At 39.9% G+C, this 24,814-nt stretch overlaps 1 protein-coding gene across 1 annotated transcript in view; it reads left to right on the top strand.

Annotated features, from left to right (window-relative positions):
• CLYBL (citramalyl-CoA lyase) overlaps positions 1–24,814 on the top strand; it is a 550,109-nt gene that overhangs the window by 269,831 nt on the left and 255,464 nt on the right. Inside the window, exon 2 of the mRNA XM_063425440.1 lies at positions 5,037–5,244. Within this exon, the coding sequence (XP_063281510.1) occupies positions 5,037–5,244 (208 nt within the window). The remainder of the gene's footprint in view (positions 1–5,036; positions 5,245–24,814) is intronic.

The raw sequence follows: 24,814 nt of genomic DNA, 5'->3' as shown, positions 1-24,814 counted from the left end.
GCTCCTTTGGATTCTATTATCATTTATATGCAGATGACATGCATATCTACCTGTCCTCTCCTAATCTGTCTCTGCCCATCTTGACTCGTGTCTCTGACTGCCTCTCTGCGATTTCCAACTAGATGACTGCTCACTTCCTTAAACTCAACCTGTCCAAAATAGAGCTTCTTTCCAAATAGAGAGTCTTTCAAAATAGAGAGTCTTTCCTCCCTCAAGTGTTGCTACTCTGGTGTCTGTCTCCCTCCAAGTCAACGTGCCACCATCACCTCTACCTTGCAGGCCTGGTGTTCTCTTTGACTCTGACCTCTCCTTCACCCGTCATGTCCAGTCAATCGCCAATCCTGCCATTTCCATCTCAAAAACATAGATCGCATCCGTCCCTATTTAACACCAGACGCGACTAAGTTGCTGGTCCATGCCGTTGTTCTTTCTCGCCTTCACTACTGCAATCCTCTTCTCAGTGGTCTTACATGTTCCCAGATTGCACCGCTGCAATCTATAATGATTGCAGCGGCGAGGCTCATTTTCCTGTCCGCCCGCACCTCCCATGCCTCCCCCCTCTGTCAGCTCCTGCATTGGCTTCCAGTTAGATATAGGGCTTAATGTAAGATTCTGGTGCTTGCTTACAAGTCCCTACATAATGCTGCTCCAACCTACCTATCCTCCCTAATACACAAGTATGTCCCATTGAGGACCCTGCGCTCTGCCAAAGACCTACCTCTATACTCTGTCCGTACTCTCACATCTGATGCTCGCCTCCAAGACTTCTCCAGGGCTGCACCTTTTCTGTGGAACTCCCTTCCCTTCTCTGTTTCACCCTGTTTCCCTTGCCTTCTCTGTTTCACTTTCACCCAGTCTCCACTCCTTCAAATGATCTTTGAAACACACACTTCTTCAGGAAAGCATATAAAGGGTAGGGTTATGGTTAGGATCCTGTCATCATTACCTTAATTTTCCCTTCCTCTCCTGTTTTGCCACTTCTCAGAAATCCGAAGCACTTCAGCAATTCGGGACTTCGGCAATTCACTTCGGTTCGGCACTTCCGAAATTCGGCACTTTCGGCAATTCGGACATTCGGAAGCACCCGAATGTCCAAATTGCCGAAATTCTACCGAATTTAAATTCGGACCGAAACGAATTGCACATGTTTACTCCATAGCAAATCAGTAACCAACCTAATGCTGATGAGTTGCAGTAACAACAAAACTGTTGTCCTTGAGTGGTTTACTGGCTTTGCACCTCTTCCTGAGTTGTGTTTCAAAGCTGTTGTATACAGCAGACACATGCTCCAATGAATCCATGTATAAAGTGGAATATATATATGCATATTGGATTATCCATATTAGACCAGTAGACGAGATGCCAAAATACCAAAGTATTGCAGTATGCACCTTTTTTATTGGACTAACATTAAACTTAAAAGACAAGCTTTCAAGCGTTTTGCGCTCTTCCTCGGGTGTTGTTTCAGTATTGCTAGACCTGAGGAACAAAAAAAAACTATTGAAAGCTTGTATTTTAAGTATTATGTTAGCCCAATAAAAAAGGTATAATTACATATTGCAATATTCTGGTATTTTGGTATCTTGTCCACTGGACTAATACGGCTAATTCAATATATAGGAACAATAGGTGGATGAGGACCCTGCTTGAAAGAGCTTAAAATTCATCTAGAGACACATATACATATACATTGGGACCTCTGTTTATGAAATTTGTAAACCGAAACGCCGTTTCCCATAGGAATGCATTGAAAACCAATTAATCCGTTCTGGGGGTCAGAAAAAAGTCAAAATGAGCTGGCATGGAAACCAACCCACAATGCAGAACACACAATAAAAGGAACGCAAACGACAAAGCTCAGCTCCCTACCTTTCCACAGCTTGAGAAATGCACCAAAAAGTCCCAAAACAACGGCAAACAATTTCCAGAATTGCTCCAAAACTCGATGCAAAAGCCACTCCAACACCTCCACACTCGACGCCACGTGCTACCCACAGGCTCCAGCATGCAGGGGGTGGTGCTATAAACCTCCCAGCTGCAATGCCTCCTGGGGAAACTTTCATTGTTTTGCGAAAAAATGTTGTAAACCGAGGCATTATTTTCAATGGATTTTCATTTGTAAACCGAAAAGTATGTTAACCGAGGTCTCATTGTATATGTCTCTAGATTGTAAGATTTTTCAAGCAGGATCCTCGTCCGCTTATTGTTCTTGTAACATTCTTGTAATTGTCCCATTTACTGTAAATTTCCCATAATATTGTGAAGTGCTGTAGAATATGTTGGCGCTATTTAAATGCTAATAATATGTGTGTGTGTGTGTGTGTGTGTGTATGTGTGTGTATATATATATGCATTGAAACTTAAATTGCTAAATTGTTTGAGCGTTTGTTTGCTTTTTGTTTTTTTATAAATCAGACTTTTGCCTAAATTTTGCAATTTGGACTTCAGTGCACTGAAATGTGTTGTTTTGTGTATAAACCGCAGTCATAGCAGGGACTGAATAGCATTAACTGCTATGTATTTGCTATAATTTCCATGACAAGAAGCTTATCATAGATGAAAGAAAATATATGAATAAGGGGATGTCTAGTAAGACATGTCTAGTTTCATTGATGAAGTGCATAAAATGCTTTCTCTGGAAATATCAACTGCCTTGATTATTTTTAAAAGAAGTGCAAAGTTTTAGTAACTGTGTTTATGGAGTTGTCTGTAGTAGTGAACTAACAAATGCTGTTTAATTGGTAATAACCTGTTTCATTCGATAAATGTTGCTAGGGTTTATGGTACTGACAGATGGCAGCTTCTGCATTACAGAACACCAGGGAGTGGCATCAATGGTATCTTACCAGGAAATGGAATTGATCAATAACACTTAAAATCAGAAACTGCAGCTCTGCAGAAACTGGAAAAATTATCTTGCCATTTAATTAATCTGTTACCTCAGAGGTATATCTTGGTCAAGGTTCTTAAGCTGCTTTTCTAAAGGTCCCACCTAAAGCATAAGGAGGGAACTTGAAATGAAAAAGGTCACCATATTTAACATGCATGAATAACATCAGAGGTTAACATTCTGAGAGTAAAATGACCCCTCCCACCATTTCCCTATTTTTATTTTATTTACTTTTTTTTTTTAAAGAGTATCTGGCTTTCTTCTCATTTTCACATATGCAGTATGCTAAATGGCCACTGGGGGCACCTGAGACCTTCTAAACATGCTTTAACCCATTTAGGACCAAGATAAAGCAAATCCCTTGTGCCAGTTCTCACAAGTTGTTGTTAATATTGGCATTGATCATTTTCAATATTCTGTACTTCCATATGTTTTCTGTACATGACAAATGTAATATATTTTGGAACACTTTTTTTTGTTTTAGATATGCTTTATGCATACTGCTGGAGATATTGATATGGGCTATGCAGGGATGTGAGAAGGTACTAACGAGTTTAGCCAACAAACAGGATTTTCAGCATTTCACTGCCTGACTTAGGAACAGATGCTATATAGGAGTGCTCAAGACAGCAATTTTGGCCACAAGGTGTGTATTGCACATCCTGGTAGAACCTCCTTATGGGAACAAGTGGACAAACGTATTGGGACACACTTCTTAATTATTCATTTCAGGTGTTTCAATCAGACCCATTGCCACAGATGAAGCATCTAGCCACACGATCTGCATTTACAAACATTTGTATTAAAAATGGGTCGTTCTGAAGTGCTCAGTGAATTCAAGCGTCGTACTGCAATAGGATGCCACCTTTGCAGTAAGTCAGTTCATGACATTTCATCCCTGTTAGATATTTCATGGTCAACTGTAAGTGGTATTATTTGAACGTGGAAGCATTTAGGAACAGCAGCAGGTCAACCATGAAGCGGGAAACCACGTAAAGAGAGCGGGGTCACCTAGTGCTGAGGTGCATGGTTCGCAAAAGTCAACAACCTTCTGCTAATTCCAAAGCGAAGCGTTCCAAACTATCACTGGAATTAATGTCAGCACAAAAACTGTGTGGCAGAAGCTTTGTGGAATGGGTTTCCATTGCAGAGCAAATGCATGCAAGCATCGCATCACCAAGTACAATGCTAAGTATTGTATTGAGTGGAGTAAAGCACTCCACCACTGGACTCTGGAGCAGTGGAAATGTGTTCTGTGCAGTCACGAATCATGCTTCACTGCTTGGCATTCTGATGAGTTTGGCGGATGCCAGGAGAACGTTACCTACCTTTCTGCATTGTGCCAACTAAAAATTCGTAGAGGACTTATAATGATATGTGGCTGTTTTTCAAGTGTTGGGCTAGGCCCCCTACTTCCAGTGAAGGAAAATCTTAGTGCTTCTGGACAATCCTATGCTTCCAACTTTGTAGGTACAGTTTAGAGAAGGGCGTTTTCTATTCCAGTATGACTGTGCCCCAGTGCACAAAGCAAGGTCCATAAAGACATGGTTGGATGAAGTGTGGAAGAACTTGACTGGCTCGCAGAGAGCCCTGACCTCAACCCCATCGAACACTTGAAAGCTTGTCTATAAAAGAACCATGTGTGACTAATGCTAGGTACCATGAAAGATGTCCCTGAAAGAGTGTACAAACAGGAGGGGGCCTAATAAAACACAAACAAAATATAAAGAGTAGAAGGAATGGGGATAGTGTCATGGAAAAGGAGGACAGAGGCTGGAAAAAAGGTACAGTGACCAGAAAAAAAAAAGCAGACAAAGCTGTTAATGAAAGGAACAGTTGCATAAAAAAGGGACAGTGGGAATTAGTGAAAGTGGACAGAAGGAACAGAAACATGGAGGTTCTTTTTAACCAAAACAACATATTGGTAGGAAGGGTAAAGTGTTATATCTATGGTGCTAACATTGCAATGTTCCAGAGTAGAAAATGTATGATTCTACGTTTGGATAAAAAAGTTAAAAAAAAATAATTCTTTATCTGAAACTAGGATGCTGGCATAGATCGAAATTCAGTTTGTACACATACAGTGAGTAATATTTCCAAATTCACTATGCTCAGAAGACAATAATGCACTGTACTTGTTTTGCAGAAAGATCTCCTTGGTGGCAAATCTCTTCCCAAGATTTCTAAGGAATGGTGGTTTCAGTTCACATGCTGTAAATGCTCAGAAACATGTTCCTCGCAGGGCTGTACTATACATACCTGGCAATGATGAAAGAAAAATACGAAAAATCCCTAGTCTTGGTGTTGACTGTGCAGTACTCGACTGTGAAGATGGAGTAGCTATCAACAAAAAGGTAATCGCTTGCTCATTTCTATGATAATACATACATGAATCTTATTATGATGAGTGGAGAAATGTTATCAGAAATAATATAGAACTGCACGATAACGACAATAAAATATATACAGATACAGCATCTGCCATTAATGGTTAATACAAAATAGGTAGTTTTCATAACTCTTATTCGTGTTTCAGCAGTGTGCAGTTCCTTGTGCTCATGAAGGGTTTTTCATTTAAATTGGAAGGGTAGGGGCATTGAGCAAAAGCCCCATAGCTCACCACTTGTAATATCATACTAAGGAGAGGTACATGGATAAAGCTAAATCCAAGTCAAGCAGGCTCAAGGCCAGGCCAAGCACTAGAGGGTGAATTCCAGCTATCGGTCAAAAATGTCAGATTCATTCAAAAAAACCAAAACCAAAACCCAGTGAACTAGTAAGGAAACTAGAGCAAACAAATATGATGTGATGTAAGCATAGTATGCTGTGTCTTTATTTTGATAAAATAGAAAGGTGAACAGCGCTAAAGATCAGAAATTGTCTATACGTTTAGTAGAAATACTGGCCAGCGGAGTAACTTACGTGTTTCGCCGAAGCTTTCTCAGAAGTGAAGTGAGCTTCGGCGAAACACGTCAAGTGAGGAAGAATTTTGGACTTTTATACAGGACTGGTTTTATAGTGTATTATTCATTTTTTACTTATTGTATTAAAGTATATATAATTTTTAAACCATCCAGTCATTTTTTTTGTCCTCCTTCCTATTTAATACTGCTTTGCTGCTATACCTGGGTCCACTATATCCCGAGGTGGGGATTATTCCACCTGAAATTCTCCAAACTAGAGCAGGTCGTTGCTCTAGTATATGTAAGTAGGATCATCTACTCTTACTACAATATTTTATATTTACGTACTAGACCATGTGGCGTATTTTACTCTTGTTTTTCACATAACGAATACTTACACCTATAAACTCACCAACGATCTGGAACCTCAAGAAATCCATAGACGGGGATTATTCCGTCCAAGCTCTTAACACCGAGCTGATATAGCTCCTCAAAGTGTGAGTGTGAATATAACACCTTTGTTCTTGTGGAATTATATCGTTCATACATACTGTACCATTATTTGTATCTTTGTTTCTCCTTTTTTTTAAGTTACTCCGCTGGCCAGTATTTCTACTAAACGTATGTACAATTTCTGATCTTTAGCGCTGTTCACCTTTCTATTTTATCTGTCCATTTATCACAAGGTAGAGGGAACACCTTGTTGGTGAACTGCTGCTCACCCTTGAGAAGAGAGCGCTTATTACCCTTTTGCATTTGTGTCTTTATTTTATTGTAACAGCTCAATGACATTTGCATTAGTTAATTATAAACAAGAATCACAATACAAATATAAAGAATAAGAAGGGGAAGGAGAGGCAATAAATAGGAGTGGGAAAGGTATCTAGCCCGCACTTACTCGTAACCAGTGAGTAGGAATGGGTACCCCCGTCCTGTCTACTATTCCAAACGGATAAGGAAAATAGGGTCACCTAGTCTGGGTCAATAGGGGATAACCCAGTGTAAATACCAACAATCAAAGAAGAATTCCATTAGCCCCTAAATATAACGTGGCTAGTTGGAAAAGACCAAGACACTAGTAGCCAAAAAATATAAAATTATTTATTCATAATAACTAAAAGCTACTAGGTAGAGGACTGAAAATGAAACAAAAAAAAATTGTGTAACGGTGAACATGAATAACATTACCCAAATGCTAAGGGTGAAAAATGAGGTTAATAAGGATCAGCACCTCCACATTTCCCTGTATTAGCTCGGCACTGCACAAGGCTAGTGCCTACCTGCACCAAAAGTCCAACAGCCACAGCTAAACCAAGTGCTCCCTATATGTGAAGTGAAGTGAAGTGAAAAAAGACAAGAAGCTTGATGCGCGTTATCGGCGTTTAGCTATGCTGTCGTCATAATACCCATACCTATTGGGTGTGTGGGCAATTAGTTGCAGGAGAAATACCCAACCTAAATCCACTAAGCCTGTGCCCACCCTTGTGGGGATATATTTAGTCCACTCATTTGATGTGGGGTTCAGGTATATGCCGCTATTGAACCAGATATGCCACTGCACTGACGGACTGGAGCAGATACATTTTGTCTCGCCTGTGGTCGTATGTATATGTCACTATATAGCATATGCACCCTCCCCCCCCCCCCCAGTATGCCAGCACAGGCCTGGCATCTGCAGACTCTTGCTTACATATGTGATATACACATAACAATTAATTAATCCCAGTATCTGATAGTGGGCTAAACAATGGACTTTCTCCAACAGCCACGCTGTCACACACTGAAAACAGATGGAGGGGTGGAGTAACATACAGGGGGTTAGACAGTCTCAGACTCTCTACAGTGTCGGGTAGGCAGGTTGATTGAACATTCCCATTTTGGGGAGGACCCAAGCCTATCCACGCCCCCTATGTAAGCGTATTGGTCGACGGAGGGGGAGGTAGTATCCCCCTGATTGGATACCGAGCAGGTGGTTAATTACAAACTCTGTATTTATTTCACACACCAGATAGGTATGGGCATAAGTATGGGCCCTAAGTTCGACACCAAAACGCACGTAAGGCTTCTTTTTTTTTTTTCACGTCACTTCACATGTAAGGAGCACTTTGTTTAGCTGTGACTATTAGATTTAGGGACTTTTGGTGCAGGTAGGCACTAGCCTACGTAATTAACCTCATTGTTTACCCTTAGCATTTGGATATTGTTGCTATTTAGTGTGGGTTACATTAGTACCCCATGTCCATCGGTCCTCTCAGTGTGTTGGACTATGGGTTAGGTAGAGTCCTATTTTTGAACCCCAGCTCTATTATTGGAGACTTTATCCTAGGCAGGGTAGCATAACATTTATTTGAAGCTAGTTATGTATAACTAGCATACAAACATATAATACAGCAATTTTGGGAATAGATTTTATTGGAGACAAAAGTAAAAATATATACATTAACACTATTTTTATTTTTCACTTATTCGTTCTTTGTGAAATGAAATATTTGTGAAATGAAAAGCTTTAGACAGCATACAGTGTCTTTTATGTTGGAATGTTTCACCAGAGTCTGAAATGTTAGTAGATAAGCAAAAATGCTAATTTTTTCACATACCGTAGGTGTGACAAAAATATATGCCCACATACAATAAATGCAGTTAAATCATATATTTCTAAAATAAAGGTACTTAAAACTGATATAGCAATCGTTATCACCCTCTGTAATACTAATGTAATGCTGGCAGTGAAATAGTAGAGTCCATTCATTCCTCCCCCTTCCTGACTATAAGAATGGTATCACCCAGTGAAACTTCCTGTGCTGTTTCAAAGCAGGTGGTGATCTCACATCTTCAGCAACTTTACATTTATTAAGTCAGTGATTAGTGGCTTCTGTCTGAGTAATTCAGTCCTCTACAGTCAGGTTATCATAACTAGAGTATAAATGAGGGTGTATAAGGCTTTGTAGGTAGATTTCATGCAGCAGAATACATGAAAACAAAAACGTTTATACACGATTTTCGTATTGAAGAGACTAATCAGTTTGGCTAGTTACTTTGAAAAGGAGACAGGAATATCATGGCACCATAACTACTACATTAGGCGTTGGTGGTTTTTCATGCTTGAAGTGTTCATTTAATAACATGAAATCATGATATCAAAGGATGTTTAAAGTCAAATGTGTTGTGTCAATGTTGTCTAAAATTACATACAAGTCTTTAGTTTACAAGAACATGATTTGTTTTTCTCGAAGCCTGTACAAACCTGTTTGCAATGGATTATTAACCCATACCCAATAAACCTAGTCTATGCCAGGCACATAATTTATTATATAGTCCCTATTTGCACACTCTTGAATCCATTTTGTTTTTCACAAACTGCAGTGTTTTCACAAAAATGATCTACACTTGTTAAGGTTTGCATTATTTGAACTCAACAATGCACAAATACTCTTTTAGATTTGTTAGCTCCCTCTCCCCCCTTATTTAAGAGATGCAATTGATACTTGCACACACTATTGTATTTCCTATGATAATATATTTAAATGATGGAATGCTGTGCAGCAAAATGGCAACATGTAGACTTAAAAGCATCATAGGACATGTAGTCCACATCCAGGGCAGGATTAAGAGCCCAGTGGGCCTGGTGCTGACAATTATGATGGGGCCTAATTACAGAATCTTATCGACGAAAAATACTAAAACAGTCATACCTCCCAAGCGTCATGTATCTGATGGTGTTGGAGGGAAACTCAAGGGATGCAACGATAAGAAAACACATACTCTATGCTAATCTCTTTATCTAATTTATGCTTTCATCTTTCAAGTAAATCCATACCAACAGCAGTGTCCAGTAAAGCAGGAAGCCAATGGTTGGGGTAAAAGAGTAGGCCACTGATGCTAATCACATGACCAGAACTGCCAGAAGGGGCGAACATGCCCAAAAAGGGGGTATGTCTGTCCATAGAATTGGAAGGCCAGCCTGGCATCAGAGTCCCTATGAATCACAGTGTCAGTGTCCCCATGTCGCCCAGTCCCCTATTCTCCCAGTGTCTGTGTCCCCCTTTCTCCCAGTGTCCCCATCAGTGGTGTATCCTGGTTTTGTGCTGCCCTAGGCAGGACAAAACTCAGGTGCCCCTCTCCCACCTCCCCCCCCCCCCCCGCGACACCCCCACCCAACCCTTCCCCTCCCCGTCCCGCCTTCTAAATACACACACACACACACACAAATTCACTGACAGATACGCATACACTAGCTAACAGACACACACACACAGTCAGACACACACTCACTAGCAGACACACACTCACTAGCAGACACACACTCACTAGCAGACACACACTCACTAGCAGACACACACTCACTAGCAGACACACACTCACTAGCAGACACACACTCACTAGCAGACACACACACTCACTAGCAGACACACACACACTCACTAACAGACACACACCTCACTAACAGACACACACACTCACTGTCAGACACACACACTCTCTGATATATAATATATTATAATATAATTTATAATAAAATATATAATATACTGTAATATAATATATATAATATAATAATATATAATACAATATATATAATATAATAATATATAATATAATATATATAATATAATAATATATAATATAATAATATATAATATATTATAAAATATAATATATAATATATAATTATAATATAATATATAATATATAATATATATAATATATATAATATAATAATTATAATATAATATATAATATATAATAATATATAATTATAATATAATATATATAATATAATAATATATAATATATAATATAATAATTATATATATTATATATATATTTATTATATATATTATTATATTATATTATATATTATAATATTATATATAATATAATAATATATTATATAATATTTATTATATATATTATATATATTTATTTTATATATATATTATATTATTATATTATATTATATATTATATTATATATATTATATATTATTATATTATATATATTTAATATATATAATATATAATATATATAATATATAATATATATAATATAATATAATAATATATATAATATAATAATATATATAATATAATAATATATATAATATAATAAATATATATAATATATATAATATATATATATTTTATATATATATATTTTATATATATATAATTAATTTAACCTACCCCCCAGCCTCCTTACCTTTGGGAATGCTGGGGGGGTTTCTCTATCTCCCTGGGGTCTAGTGGGGCTGCCGGTCGGGCTGCTGGGCTGGTTGCTGGGCGGGCGGCTGGCGAGGGAGCTCTTCCTCTGAGCTCTCTGCTCAGCTCCCTCGCGCGCCGCAGAGTGAGGCTGGGAGCCGGAAGATGACGTCATATTCCGGCTCCCAGCCTCACTCTGCGGCGCGCGAGGGAGCTGAGCAGAGAGCTCAGAGGAAGAGCTCCCTCGCCAGCCGCCCGACCAGCCCATCAGCCCGACCGGCAGCCCAGTTAGCCGCAAGGCTAACAAGGCACTTGCCCTGGGCATTTGGGGGTGGCTTTTTTTGCCGCCCCCTGGAAAATGCCGCCCAAGGCAAATGCCTTGTTTGCCTTGCGGCTAAAACGCCCCTGGTCCCCATGTCTCAGTGTGTCACTAGGATACATGGGGACACAGAGACACGGGGACACTGAGACACTTGGAGACATGGGGGCACTGAGACACATGGGGCACTTGTGGATACATACATGGGGACACAGAGACATGGGGATACAGACATTTGGGGACACTGGGAGAAATGGGGTCACAGACACTAGGGACACAGATATAGGGACACAGACACTGGGAGACATGGGGACACAGACACTAGGGACACTGGCAGGGAGACATAGGGACATGGGGACACAGACACTGGGTGGGAGACATGTGGACACTGGGAGACAGACACTGACTGGGAGACATGTGGACACTGCGAGACATGGGGACACAGACATATGGGGACAATGGGAGCCATGGAGACACTAGGAGCCATGGGGACACTGACTGGGAGGCATGGGGATACTGGGAGCCATGGGGACACTGAGACACTAGGGACACTGGCTGGGAGGCATGGGGACACTGGGAGACATGTGTCTACCTATGTCTCACAGCATCCCCATGTGTCTGTGTCTGCATGTCTCACAGTGTCCCCTAGTGTCTGTGTGTCTCACATATTCCTGATGCCTTTCCCCTCATCCCTCACTTCCCTGAGCTGTAGTCTGTCTCTGCAGGCTGGGAGCAGCTGTCTGAACTCTCTGTACTGTGTAGCTGCTCCCCTGCGTATCAGTGAGTAGAGAGAGGCAGGGAGGGATATGCTGTAACTTCCTATCCCTGCCTCTCTCGATACACAGTGACCCCTACTGGCCAGTGCTGGTATTGCAGAGTAATCTCTGTTTATACTGAAACATAGAAACATAGAATGTGACGGCAGATAAGAACCATTCGGCCCATCTAGTCTGCCCAGTTTTCTAAATACGTCCATTAGTCCCTGGCCTTATCTTATAGTTAGGATAGCCTTATGCCTATCCCATGCATGCTTAAACTCCTTTACTGTGTTAACCTCTACCACTTCAGCTGGAAGGCTATTCCATGCATCCACTACCCTCTTAGTAAAGTAATACTTCCTGATATTATTTTTAAACCTTTGTCCCTCTAATTTAAGACTATGTCCTCTTGTTGTGGTAGTTTTTCTTCTTTTAAATATAAAAGAGAAAATATTTGCATTTGTATTGCTGGTAATACTGCAATACCAGCACGGCCAGGCAGCCTCAAATACAGGCTGTGCCTTAAAATACCAGTCAGAAGGAAACCCTAAGAGTAGTGTGTAAAAAAAACATTTTTTTTTTCTTTTTTTTTTCTTTTTTTTTTTTTTCAATGGGCCTATTCCATGGGCCTAGGCCTGGAGCTGCAGCTCCATCAGCCCCTATGTTAATCCGGCCCTGTCCACATCATCTGGAATGGGGGAGGTTATCAATCCCTGGTTTATTAGATTTAAAATCTAATACAATGTTGTGCTGTTCCAGTGTTCGACAACACATGTAAATTTGAAGATATCAATTAATTTATCCTAGCCTTTTTTTTTTCTCAGTTTTTGAATTAATGTTGATGGTTAGACCATGACTTTAGGATTCTTGTAAAGATGTTAATGAATTTAGAGAATCCAGTTTCACGGAGGACAAGATGATTAATTAATTTATAGTGAAGAAATATAATTGTAATTATTTAACTTACTGTGAAATGGAACATTTAGACATGCATAGTTTTTGGAAATGTCTAAGAAAAAGATGTGAACTCACTAATATAATTTAGCTGCACATATTAAATTATTCTTGTTATTCATGCACGGTTGGGAAAGTAAAAAATAAAATAAAATTCTAATTTCATATTACTCTTGTATAAGCATCTCGAGACAGGGTCTAACACTATTTAACATTATTAGCTCCCACGAATACTGTTAATTTCATAAAGGTGCCACCAGTAAAAAAAAATCATAATAACTTCATGACAAATGGATTATATTTAAGGATGTTTGTTTCCTTGCAAGCAACAGTTGAATTGTATACTCCTTTTTTTTTTTTTTAATTCTTTATTTATAACAAGGTGAAACACCAACTTCACAATACACAGTGTAAAACATCACAATGGTATAGTCTTTAGTGCGATCCAGCGTAAGCCTTGAGCCAATTATTCAAAACAGATTGTGTGTTATTCTTGGTATCGTTGATACATTAGGCACACTGGTCTTGAAGTGTCCGTGTATGAGCGCGGTGTCTCTCCAATTTTCCAATAACATAAAATTTAAAGAGAACAAGAATGGCTGCGGTACATGATATATCTCTCCGGTACACATTTATATAAGATCCCATCTCTGTCAGGTGCACATTACACAGGGCCTCTATACAACCCGGTCCGAAGGGATACTAAATGATATAATTGCGCATGACTAAGAATAGTACTGGGTGATACCGATCTCTATCCAGTAGGACCAAAATCCAGCCACGGTAGAGATAGAATTAGCAGTGAGAGCCATTTAAGGAATAAAAAGTAGAGAAGAGAAAGGACAGAGGACAATACAAACAAGAAAACCGGGGGTGAGGAGAAGTTTGGAAAGATCGTCAAAGGGGAGGGTGGGGGGGGGGGGGGAAGGAGGTGGGGGGGGGTAGGGGGAGATGTAGTCACTCAAGATAGGAGCAGTCACCCGACCTCAGTACCAGCCGATAGAGTCTTACCCTCCTCTAGAAGCACATGAGGGGGATCCCAAATCATTCTCATTTAAGGGAACCTGATACGTAAGCATCCGGTTCCCCCATAGGTGTTGGAAGAAATGAGAGCGGTGGTCCGGGTCCCCCTTCCTTGTTACCTAATCACCCGCGCCACTGTCTATCCACGGTGCCCACACTCTATCAAACCTCGCCGTCGTGCCTCTGACCTTAGCTGTGAGTTTATCCATAAGGAACGTATCCTTAATCTTTTGTATTACCTTAAGGAGAGGGGGGGGAAGGTTGAAGCCATACCTGGGCCATTGTCCGCCTCGCCGCCAGGTTTACATTATTCAGCAATTTCAGTTCCGTCCTGGTCCAGCCCTCAAGAGGTCTGGCCAGAAGGAAGACCCATGGGTCCAGGTCTATCTCCCTACCGAAGATATCCTTCAGTAAGTTCGCCACTTCCTTCCAGAGTGGCGTGATCCGAGGGCATTCCCACCACATGTGTAGGTAAGTCCCCTTGTGACCGTGTATACTCCTTTTAAAGCCGTTCTTTTTTTTTTTTTTTTTTCTTTCTTGGTTTTCCTTTCCTAATGCCTCCTATATCTTAATGATTATACTTCTCCTTTTCCACTTGCCTTTATTTATATTCATTATATTTTCTTCCTTGTATCAGATCTGGGCACAGTTATGTTGTTTTCCTCTGCCAATGATTTCTGCTGTGTGCCCTTCTGAGGGATTGATTTTACTGATGGATTGTGGGAAAATTTGATTGGTAACTGAAACAAAATCATAACCCCGTAACGATCACAGGCGTGCTATGCTGCCCTAGAAAAGGTGGGCTTTAACGCCGTAGTGCGGCAATTCCCGCCCTTACAATCAGCACCCCCGGTCCTGATACTCATCCTCTGTATCTGCCAAACAGATTCCCCAACTTATAATTTGAAAAAAATATATAATTATACATAAATAATAAAAAAAATTTTTTTTTATATATATATATATATATATATATAATATATATATATATATATCTATATATATATATTTAAAGTCAATCCAGGATGCACTCACAGGTCTTTAACTTGTATGATGTGATTTATTGTATAGAAGTTACATGCAGCAAAATAATCGACGTTTCGACCCTGCCGGGTCTTTTTCAAGATGAAAATATTATTATTATTTTATATATTATTTATACATAATTATATTAATTATATATATTCCTTATATATTGGAAGACTTGCCTAACAACCCAAGCAGAAATCCACAAGAACTGAATTTGCATAAAAACCATAACCTCAACGTAATATGTACTAATGATAAAACTTGTGGCATAGAATGTCAACTACAATATTCCCAATGATAATGTAGTATTTTGGACTGAATAAAACACAGGGGTCTTATGTATGTTCTCGTGGTTTTAGATAAGTGCTGTATCCCACAGATCATTTTGGGTGCCTGTTGTTCACAGAGAGCAAATTTTTATATTATCTTCCAGATGCCAGTGTTACATTTTTGCAATGCATTTTGCTACTTTACACCTAAGTAAAACTCCACACTGCAATCTGTATTAAGCCTACTTTATACCTGAAAACCATGAAACAAACTGTCCTAGACATTTTTTGCTGTTATTAGAATTTGCTAAATTCTTTTTGTATGGTAATTATGCAAGTCTATAGTTTAGACATTTTGTACTTGTCCTTCTTACCCATTCCCAGTTTCTCATTTTTCTAGTAACTCTTGGTATATCAGTGTAACGTGTCTTTATATTCCCATGGCTTCTTTCCTCTGCATGTTACTGTCCACCCTCACAATACTTCTTACGACCCATCCATTCCCATGATAGCTTTAGGTGAGTGGAGCATTCAGCTCTCTCTTTGTGTCACTGAAGACCTGAAATGTTCCCACTCTGCAGTGTGATGTGGAATAGTGAAAGACTGTCCCCAAATGTGCAATATTGTATGCCAGTAGGACACCTAAAACCTCTCTGTTAAGGAACAATAACAATCCTGTTTCAGAAGCACAGGCACAGACCTTGTTTGCTTGTGGAACAACTACCACAAAACATTGACCAGTACTACTCCCAGTGAGACAATGCTGCTTGTTCCATGGTGCTTTAGGTGGTACCCACAGACTCATAGTTGTATTAAATCTACCTCTTAAAATTCAGAATGAGAGGCAGTCAAGAAAGGTTAAACATTCCCTTCACAGAGTGTCGTATACTTCATCTGAGTTTGGTTGAAGCACCCCCTCCCCCCAACATAGGTGACTGTTAAGGCAGGACCTGTAAGTTGGTGAGCTGCGAGAGACTGACTCTGCCTGCTCATCTAGGGGAAAGAGCTGCCCAAAGAATAGGCAGGTCAGCCTGTCTGTCAATCACACAGCTAAGCAGTGTGTGCAGGGCCATCTTTAATAGTGATTGGACACCCCCATTCCTTGGCATGCAATCACTGCATCCACCCCAACACAGTGGCGGAACTAAAGTAGAAAGAGTTTTGGTGCAAGAATTTTATTGGGTCCCCCAATTGCAAGGTTGGACAAAAGGTAGAACCCTAACTCCAACAATGCTTTGACAGCTGGGGATCTACCAATTTCCCATGTTTGCAGGGTTTTATTTAGCCCCGAGCCGTATTTGTGTGTTTGAATGTAAGCATGGTTTTGTATGGAGTATGTTTGTGCGAATGTGTTTGTATGTGGTGAGTTTAAATGCAAGCGTGCATTTATGTGTAGTGTTGGTTTTTGAATGTAGGGGTGTTACATAGTTACATAGTTAGATAGCTGAAAAGAGACTTGCGTCCATCAAGTTCAGCCTTCCTCACACCTGTTTTTTGCTGTTGATCCAAAAGAAAAAAAAAAAAAACCCAGTTTGAAGCACAATTTTGCAACAAGCTAGGACAAAAAATTCCTTCTTGACCCCAGAAGGGCAGTCAGATTTATCCTTGAATCAAGCAGTTATTACCCTACATTGAAAGATTATATCCTTGAATATTCTGTCTTTGCAAGTATGCATCTAGTAGCTGTTTGAACATCTGTATGGACTCTGATAAAACCACTTCTTCAGGCAGAGAATTCCACATCCTGATTGTTCTTACAGTAAAAAACCCTTTCCTTTGCCTTAGACGAAATCTTCTTTCTTCCAGTCTAAACGCATGGCCTCGTGTCCTATGTAAAGTCCGGTTTGTGAATAGATTTCCACACAATGGTTTGTATTGGCCCCGAATATATTTGTATAATGTTATCATATCCCCTCTCAGGCGACGTTTTTCTAAACTAAATAGGTTTAAATTTGTTAACCTTTCTTCATAGCTGATATGTTCCATTCCTTTTATTAATTTTGTAGCCCGCCTCTGCACTTTTTCTAGTGCCATGATATCCCTCTTTAGAACAGGTGCCCAAAATTGCACAGCATATTCAATATGTGGTCTTACCAGTGATTTATAGAGAGGCAAAATGATATTCTCGTCCCGAGAATGAATGCCCTTTTTCATGCATGACAATACCTTACTGGCCTTGGCCACTGCTGATTGACATTGCACATTGTTGCATAGTTTGTTGTCTATAACAATTCCCAAGTCCCTTTCGTGTGTTGTTATCCCTAATTCGCTTCCATTAAGGGTATACGTTGCTTGTGTATTCTTTACGCCGAAGTGCATAACTTTGCATTTTTCAACATTAAATTTCATCTGCCATTTGAGTGCCCAGTCCTCCAGTCTATCTAAATCCTTCTGCAGCAAAGTAATATCTTGCTCACATTGTATTATTTTACAAAGTTTTGTGTCATCTGCAAACACTGAAACATGACTTTCAATGCTGTCTTCAAGATCATTTATAAAAATGTTAAATAGAAGGGGTCCCAGAACAGACCCCTGAGGGACACCACTTGCCACCTCTGTCCAGCTTGAAAATTTACCATTAACGACAACTCTTTGTATTCTGTTTTTAAGCCAATGTTCTACCCAAGAACAAGCATTTTCATCGAGACCGATTTCCTTGAGTTTGAACACTAATCTTTTGTGTGGAACTGTATCAAATGCCTTGGCAAAATCCAAATAGATCACATCCACTGCAACACCCTGATCTATACTTCTACTTACTTCTTCGTAGAACGCAATCAAGTTAGTTTGACATGACCTGTGCTTCATAAAACCGTGCTGATTTTTGCTGATTTTTGTGTTTTGTATAAAATGTTGGTGTTTAACACAGAGGTGTGTTTATATGTAGTGTTGATGTTTCAATGCAGGAGTGTGTTTGTATGTAGTGTTTGTCACGTATCCTTCGTCTCCATGTGACAAACATGGAGATATTTACCTTCCGCTGCGGACCCACGGTAAAGACGCCGTCGACGTTTGGGTGACGTCACGCCAAAGACGCACACGTACATTTTGGGGTCAAAGGCTAGGTATGGCCAATCGGATTGGTTTCCCTTAAATGGCTATCCGAGAGTGTGTTTCTGATTGGTTTTTGACTTTGGCTTTGTTTTGACTTCCCTGACTTCTGGTATCCTTGACTATTGGCTTTTCCTTATGGCTGTGTCTCGTTCTGTGTTCCTGACCTGAGTATTTTGACCATTCTCTGGTACGTTAAGTCCGGCCATTCTAAGGTCCAGTTAGACGTTATCCTAAGTCCTAAGTGTGATACTATTCTGCTTGCTGGATCAACTGTAATCCTGACAGTGTTCACTTGTTAATGCAGGAGTGTGTTTATATGTAATGTTGAAGTTTGAATGGAGGGTTGTATTTGTATTTAATGTTGATGCTCAGACACACAGGTACACAAAGTGACACACATGCAGATACACTGGTACACACACTGATAACATACAGATACAGATAAACATAAACTGACAGACATACTGACACACAGATACTTACACTGACAGACATACTGTCACACACAGATACACTGACAGAAAAACTGACACACACACAGACACATACACTGATAGACATACTGACACACACAGATACATTGTCAAATATACTGACACACACACAGACACACATATAAAATTAAAATTTTTGAACCCACCCTCCAGTTTCCTACCTTTTTCTGGAGGGTGGATTCCCTGGGTTCCAGTGTGGTGCCCGAGGCTGATGGGAGTGAGGAGCCCCCATCCTCACTGGCTCCTCCTCCCTTGTAACTCCTCCTGCTCCATTCTCCCTCATGACTCCTCTATTAATGGGAGGAAGTGTAATTTCCTCCAGCTGCCGAAAAGCAAGGGGCTCAGTCACACTGTTAAAGAGCCACAGCACCCGACCGGGCCCCTGCTGATACAAGCCCACCGGGAGGCCTTAAGTGCATGGGCCACCCCGTAGGTCTCCTTAGAGTGCGTGGCCCCCACTGCATTGGCAGAAAATCAAAAAATTATTAAGGGCAGCGGGGCCGCCAGGGCAGCTGCCTTGGGCCCCCCAGGAGTAACTGGGCCTGGGGCACCTGCCCCGCATTAAAGATGGCCCTGAGGGAGCACTGTTTCAGTTCTGTCTGCACAGTCCTAGTGCCCTGAGTCTAGTGCAAGCGCGGACACCAAGGAACAAAGTTGGGATGCCTAAACAGGACCCCAATAAAGTGAATGTCCCACCTAAATTGGGACGATTGGGAGGCCTGTATAAGCAAATGGGGACCTAGACCAAATTCTACAGATGTAAAAGACAAGAACATTAAACCATAATCAATCTAGAGGATGTATATTCTTTAGAAAGTCCCCTGCACACTAATGGGTAACCAAGATATTTATAGTCTTTTACATTGTATTTGGGTCTATGGGCTGAGCTGTATGCAAGAGCCTAAGAAGCCCCTTGCATATGTGCAGTGATTGCTGTCTGAAATATTATACGGTGATTGATGTCTGAAATATTGTACGGTGATCTTAGTCCAAACAGCATGATCCCTTTTGAAGCCATGTTTTCAGTGATTTAGAACTGTAAAATGGTTTGAGGTACAATGAGCTAAAGAATTCAGAGGGCTGAAGTATCTTCAAATTATTGCAGTATATGAACGAGTCTGCTATAGATTGTGTGACCATTCTGCCTGATAATGGGGAAAAAAAACATGTCCCTCGGTTAAACCCTTATATTATATTTATCTAATTCTGCAAATAGTTTCTTTTTTTCCCCCAGAATGATATACATTGCTGATTCTCTCATTTTCCTGTATGTGTTTGGAATCTGTGTCATTTAAAATGAAGGTTTATCTATCCATCTGGCATCAGAGATGTTAATAGGAAAGGCTGATTTGGGAATAATAAATGATCATTTATACACATCTGGGGCTTTGCTGTGTTCTTCTCATGTCACATTCAGTTAGAGTTTGTTCAGTGAGGGGAGTGTTGAGAGGTGCAGTTTCCCATGTCTGGCTTGGTTTCAGTAGTTATCTCACAGACATCACGTTTTCCGCTTTAAGTAAGTGAGTGGAAGTGTGTATAATGACAAACTGTCACCCTGACAACCACTGATAATCTACCCTTCATATTAAAGGCACATTGGGCCTCCAGTACTCCCTATATCAGTTGGAATCTACAATCACTGCCAGGCTCTGCTATTGGTCCTGTAAACAACTTGGTTATAAAAATATGATGAATTAATATCTGTTTGTCAACAGTTTTTTTTATGTTGTTGTAAAAAATGCAACTACCATAAAACCATGACAACTGGCAGCATATTATGGGAAATGTGGCCCAATATTAGCTGGGGTGAAAGAAAAGTGGACTTCTTTTCTGCATGATGTTTTTTTAGTTAAAGGAAATCCAAACATGTATTTCTGGCACTATAGTGCTGAAGTGGCTGTTTTGGTTACAGGCCACCTCTGATCTTGGTAAAAAAGGGGAATTTACTCATGTTTTCTCCCAGCCGTTCCCGTCTGACCGTGGCTGGCCCCTCATCCATTAATGAGATTAAGTAGGAAAGCATTGGATATTGCGCATTTGCAGCAAAACGTAGAGCTGTGCCAACCTGCATCCTCTCATACAGATGGAATTAATCAATGCCTCTATTAGGCGAATGTCCAGTGCCTCCATGCAGAGTGTGGAGACGCTGAATGTAGGTACTGCACAATGTGCAACACTGGACTAGGAAGCACCACTAGTGACCGTCACTAGAGGTGTTCCTAAGCAGCAATGTAAACACTGCCTTTTTATGTATAGGCAACATTTACATTAGAAAGCCTGCAGGGACAGGTTCGGGTGACTATAGTGTCCCTTTAAGGTTTTAATTTATTATTATTTATTATAAACATGATCTGTTCTATGTGTGGTTTCATTTCTAGGTGTGTTTTCCTATACAATGATTCATAATTGTGGGAGGAAAAAAAGGGATTATGGCAGCAAAAGAAAGGACTGCGTAATAACTAAAACCATCAGTCTCCTTAATTTAGCCATAATGGCGAGCTCTTTAAATTGAGATTAATACACGCAAACAAGACTTAATCTGTTTAAACTTTCTGCTTAATCTTCCTCAAATGTAAACAACATTTGTTATGCCTTAGAGATAGAAAATGATTGGACTCCTGAGACCCCACTTATCCTGTTCAACATTTTCGTTTTACAACTTCAAAGTGAAATTTATATATTTATCGAGGGTGTTAAGTGTAGCTAGACAGAATTTTTTTCTCGTCTGTTTAGTTAAAACCAACAGGGATTAAATTAGAGTTTATAGCTGTAGTAAGAATGTGTTTTCTTGCTGCCAAATAAGATTGTTAGATCATTGAAAACTTAATCCTATTACAATGTTGATGGTTGAAATGACATTACATAGCACACATTTTTTGTGGATTAAGTGGAAATGTATTAATAATGGCTGTTTTCTATTACTCCGTTACAACTGCCAGTAATTGAGATACTATAAAAAAAAAGAAAAAACATCCATCCTCTCGCCGAAGCTCAGTGAAATAGATCGGATGCACTTCTTCTTCCTCGGATAGACAGATACAAACCCAAGGGAAAGTATCACGCTTCCCAATTATGGAAATGGATGGTGTAGCAAATCAGCCCTTCTTAGTCTGCTGTCACATAATGAAACTCAAGAGTTTCAGATTAGCATGAAACAAAAATTTACTTAGCAAATTATGCCCTAACCAGAAACCGGAAAACTTTATTTTTAACCCATTGTTGGCAAATGACTAGAATTGTCATGTTATGAAGGGATTTCCCTTGAAATGTTTTATGTTCTGTTCATTTTTTTATTTACACTTTTAGGATTTTTGATGGTCTCCTACAGAAACCCTATAAGCACCAAAACAACTTTAGCTAAATTATTATTATTATTATTATTATTAGCATTTTTGAAGGGCCAATATATTCTGCAGCGCCAATGGAGTGGTTTCGGTGTATAGCTCATGCCCAATTCTGTGCCATTTAGGAGGTAAATCACTTTGTCTGTGCAGCCTAGTCACCTGCCCTGCCCAGTCACCTGTAACCTGCACAGTCTCCTTATACATTTCCTGTAAAGATAAATCTAATGTTTAAACTTCCTTTACTGCACATTCGGTGTAATTTGGAAATTCTTCTCTCCTGCTCTGTTTATGGACTCCTGGAGCCAGCAGGAGTCTCAAACATGTGATTAAAGTTAAATTAACAGAGAAGGAGATAAAGCATCTAAAGCAAACACACTGTGCTGTCAGATCTGCTTGTTTTAAAAAACAAAACAAACATAGAAACATAGAATGAGAGGGCACATAAGAACCATTTGACCCATCTAGTCTGCCCAATTTTCGCAATACTTTTAATTAGTCCCTGGCCTTATCTTAAATCTAGGATAGCCTTATGCCTGCCTATCCCATGCATGCTTAAACTCCCTCGCTGTGTTAACCTCTACCACTTCAGCTCGAAGGCTATTCCATGCGTCTAGTACCCTCTCTCTAAAGTCATACTTCCTGAAATTATTTTTAAACCTTTGCCTCTAATGTAAGACTATGTCCTCTTGTTGTGGTAGTTTTTCTTCTTTTAAATATAGTCTCCTCCTTTACTGTGTTGATTCCCTTTATGTATTTAAATGTTTCTATGATATCCCCCCTGTCTCGTCTTTCCTCCAAGCTATACATGTTAAGATCCTTAACCTTTTTCTGGTAAGTTTTATCCTGCAATCCATGAAGCAGTTTAGTAGCCCTTCTCTGAACTCTCTCTAAAGTATCAATATCCTTCTGGAGATACGGTCTCCAGTACTGCGTACAATACTCCAAGTGAGGTCTCACCAGTGTTCTGTGCAATGACATGAGCACTTCCCATGATAATAATTTTGCTCTTCATTGTCATTTTAGCTAATTCCTCAACTAGTAGATTATCTAACTCTATTTGTCCAGGGGGCCTGTAAATCACACCTATACAAGTTATTGTGATTTCCAATTCTAACGTAACCCAAACGGACTCTATGTTTGCCTCACTAACTTTTATTAGGCTACATTTTATGCTATCCTTCACATATAGGGCCACCCCTCCCCCTTCGTGCCTTCTCTGCCTTTTCTATATAAAGAGTACCCTGGTGTTGCTATATCCCAGTCCTTTCTCTTATTATACCATGTCTCAGTAACAGCCACTAAATCTGCATAATCAGTTGCCATTATTGCCACAAGTTCCCTAAACTGTGAGCAGTTGTAGACATGACTCTAAGCTTATCATTTTTTTGACACACTCGTTACTTTCTGTCCTTGTTTTGGGGGGCAATTGGATTGATGTTTTATCACCCTTTTGTCCCGTCCCCCCCCCTCCTAGTTTAAATACTTCCTAGCAAAACCTCTAAACTTCTCACTGAGAGCATTTGTTCAAAAGCCAAATCCTTGCTCCCGACACCATTTACCAAACCACAAGTTAAAAAAAAAACATTTTTTTTTCATGGAGGCTGTCTGATTCAAATTCAGAGGAGGTGCGGCTTGGTCTGAATAAACAGAAACAAAAGTGAAAATGGCAAGATATGCTGCACTTTTATGTTTTATAGAGAGAGAAATAAGCAGGCTAGGTAGACCGATAAACTGGTCTGGCTGTGGATTGTAGGATAGGCTTACTAATAATAAAGTTGACCAGATATACTTAGTACAGTACAGGTAAAATCTAAAATGTAATAGGGAACTAATAGGATAAACAGACCAGACAAAGGATTCTGCAATATTATAGGATATCATCCTAAACTGCACAAGATGCTTCTTAAGTGAATCAGTCTATGCCACATAGAGACCAGGATTGATGTTGCAACTGGGCTCCACGTCTCCTCCCCCCAACTTCACCACTCAGATATAGGCTGGCCTGAAGTGTATCAATCAAAGTGTATCTTGCCAGATCTTGTTGTCACATCCAACCAGGGCTGCCACCAGAAATTTTGGGGCCCCTAACTAAGCTCAGGGTCTGAGCCCCCGGGGGCCAGCCTCCAAAACTGCCCACAGAGACCGCCTCCAAATCCCGCCCACAGGAATACACACACAGACACAAACACATTCATTGATACAAAAGGACACAGATACACAAACACACACACACACACACTGATACATACTAACAGACACACATACTGATACGCATATAGGCATACATACTTACACACACATACTGAGCCATACACACATATACAGACACACAGGCGTACATAGTGACACACATACTAACATACATACAAACACACATGCATAAGGACATACATACACAGGCACATTCATAATGACATACAGACAGACAGACATGCATTCATACTGGCATACAGACACTGACATCTATACACACATGCATACACAGACATGCATTCATAATGACATACAGACATACATTCATACTGGCATACATACATTCATACAGACACTGACATCCCTACATACACACATTCATAATG

Source organism: Pelobates fuscus, chromosome 1, assembly GCF_036172605.1.
Source record: "Pelobates fuscus isolate aPelFus1 chromosome 1, aPelFus1.pri, whole genome shotgun sequence".
Classification (NCBI taxonomy): domain Eukaryota; kingdom Metazoa; phylum Chordata; class Amphibia; order Anura; family Pelobatidae; genus Pelobates; species Pelobates fuscus.
Note: the sequence above shows the minus strand (reverse complement) of the source record. Positions and strands in the feature narration are given on the sequence as shown.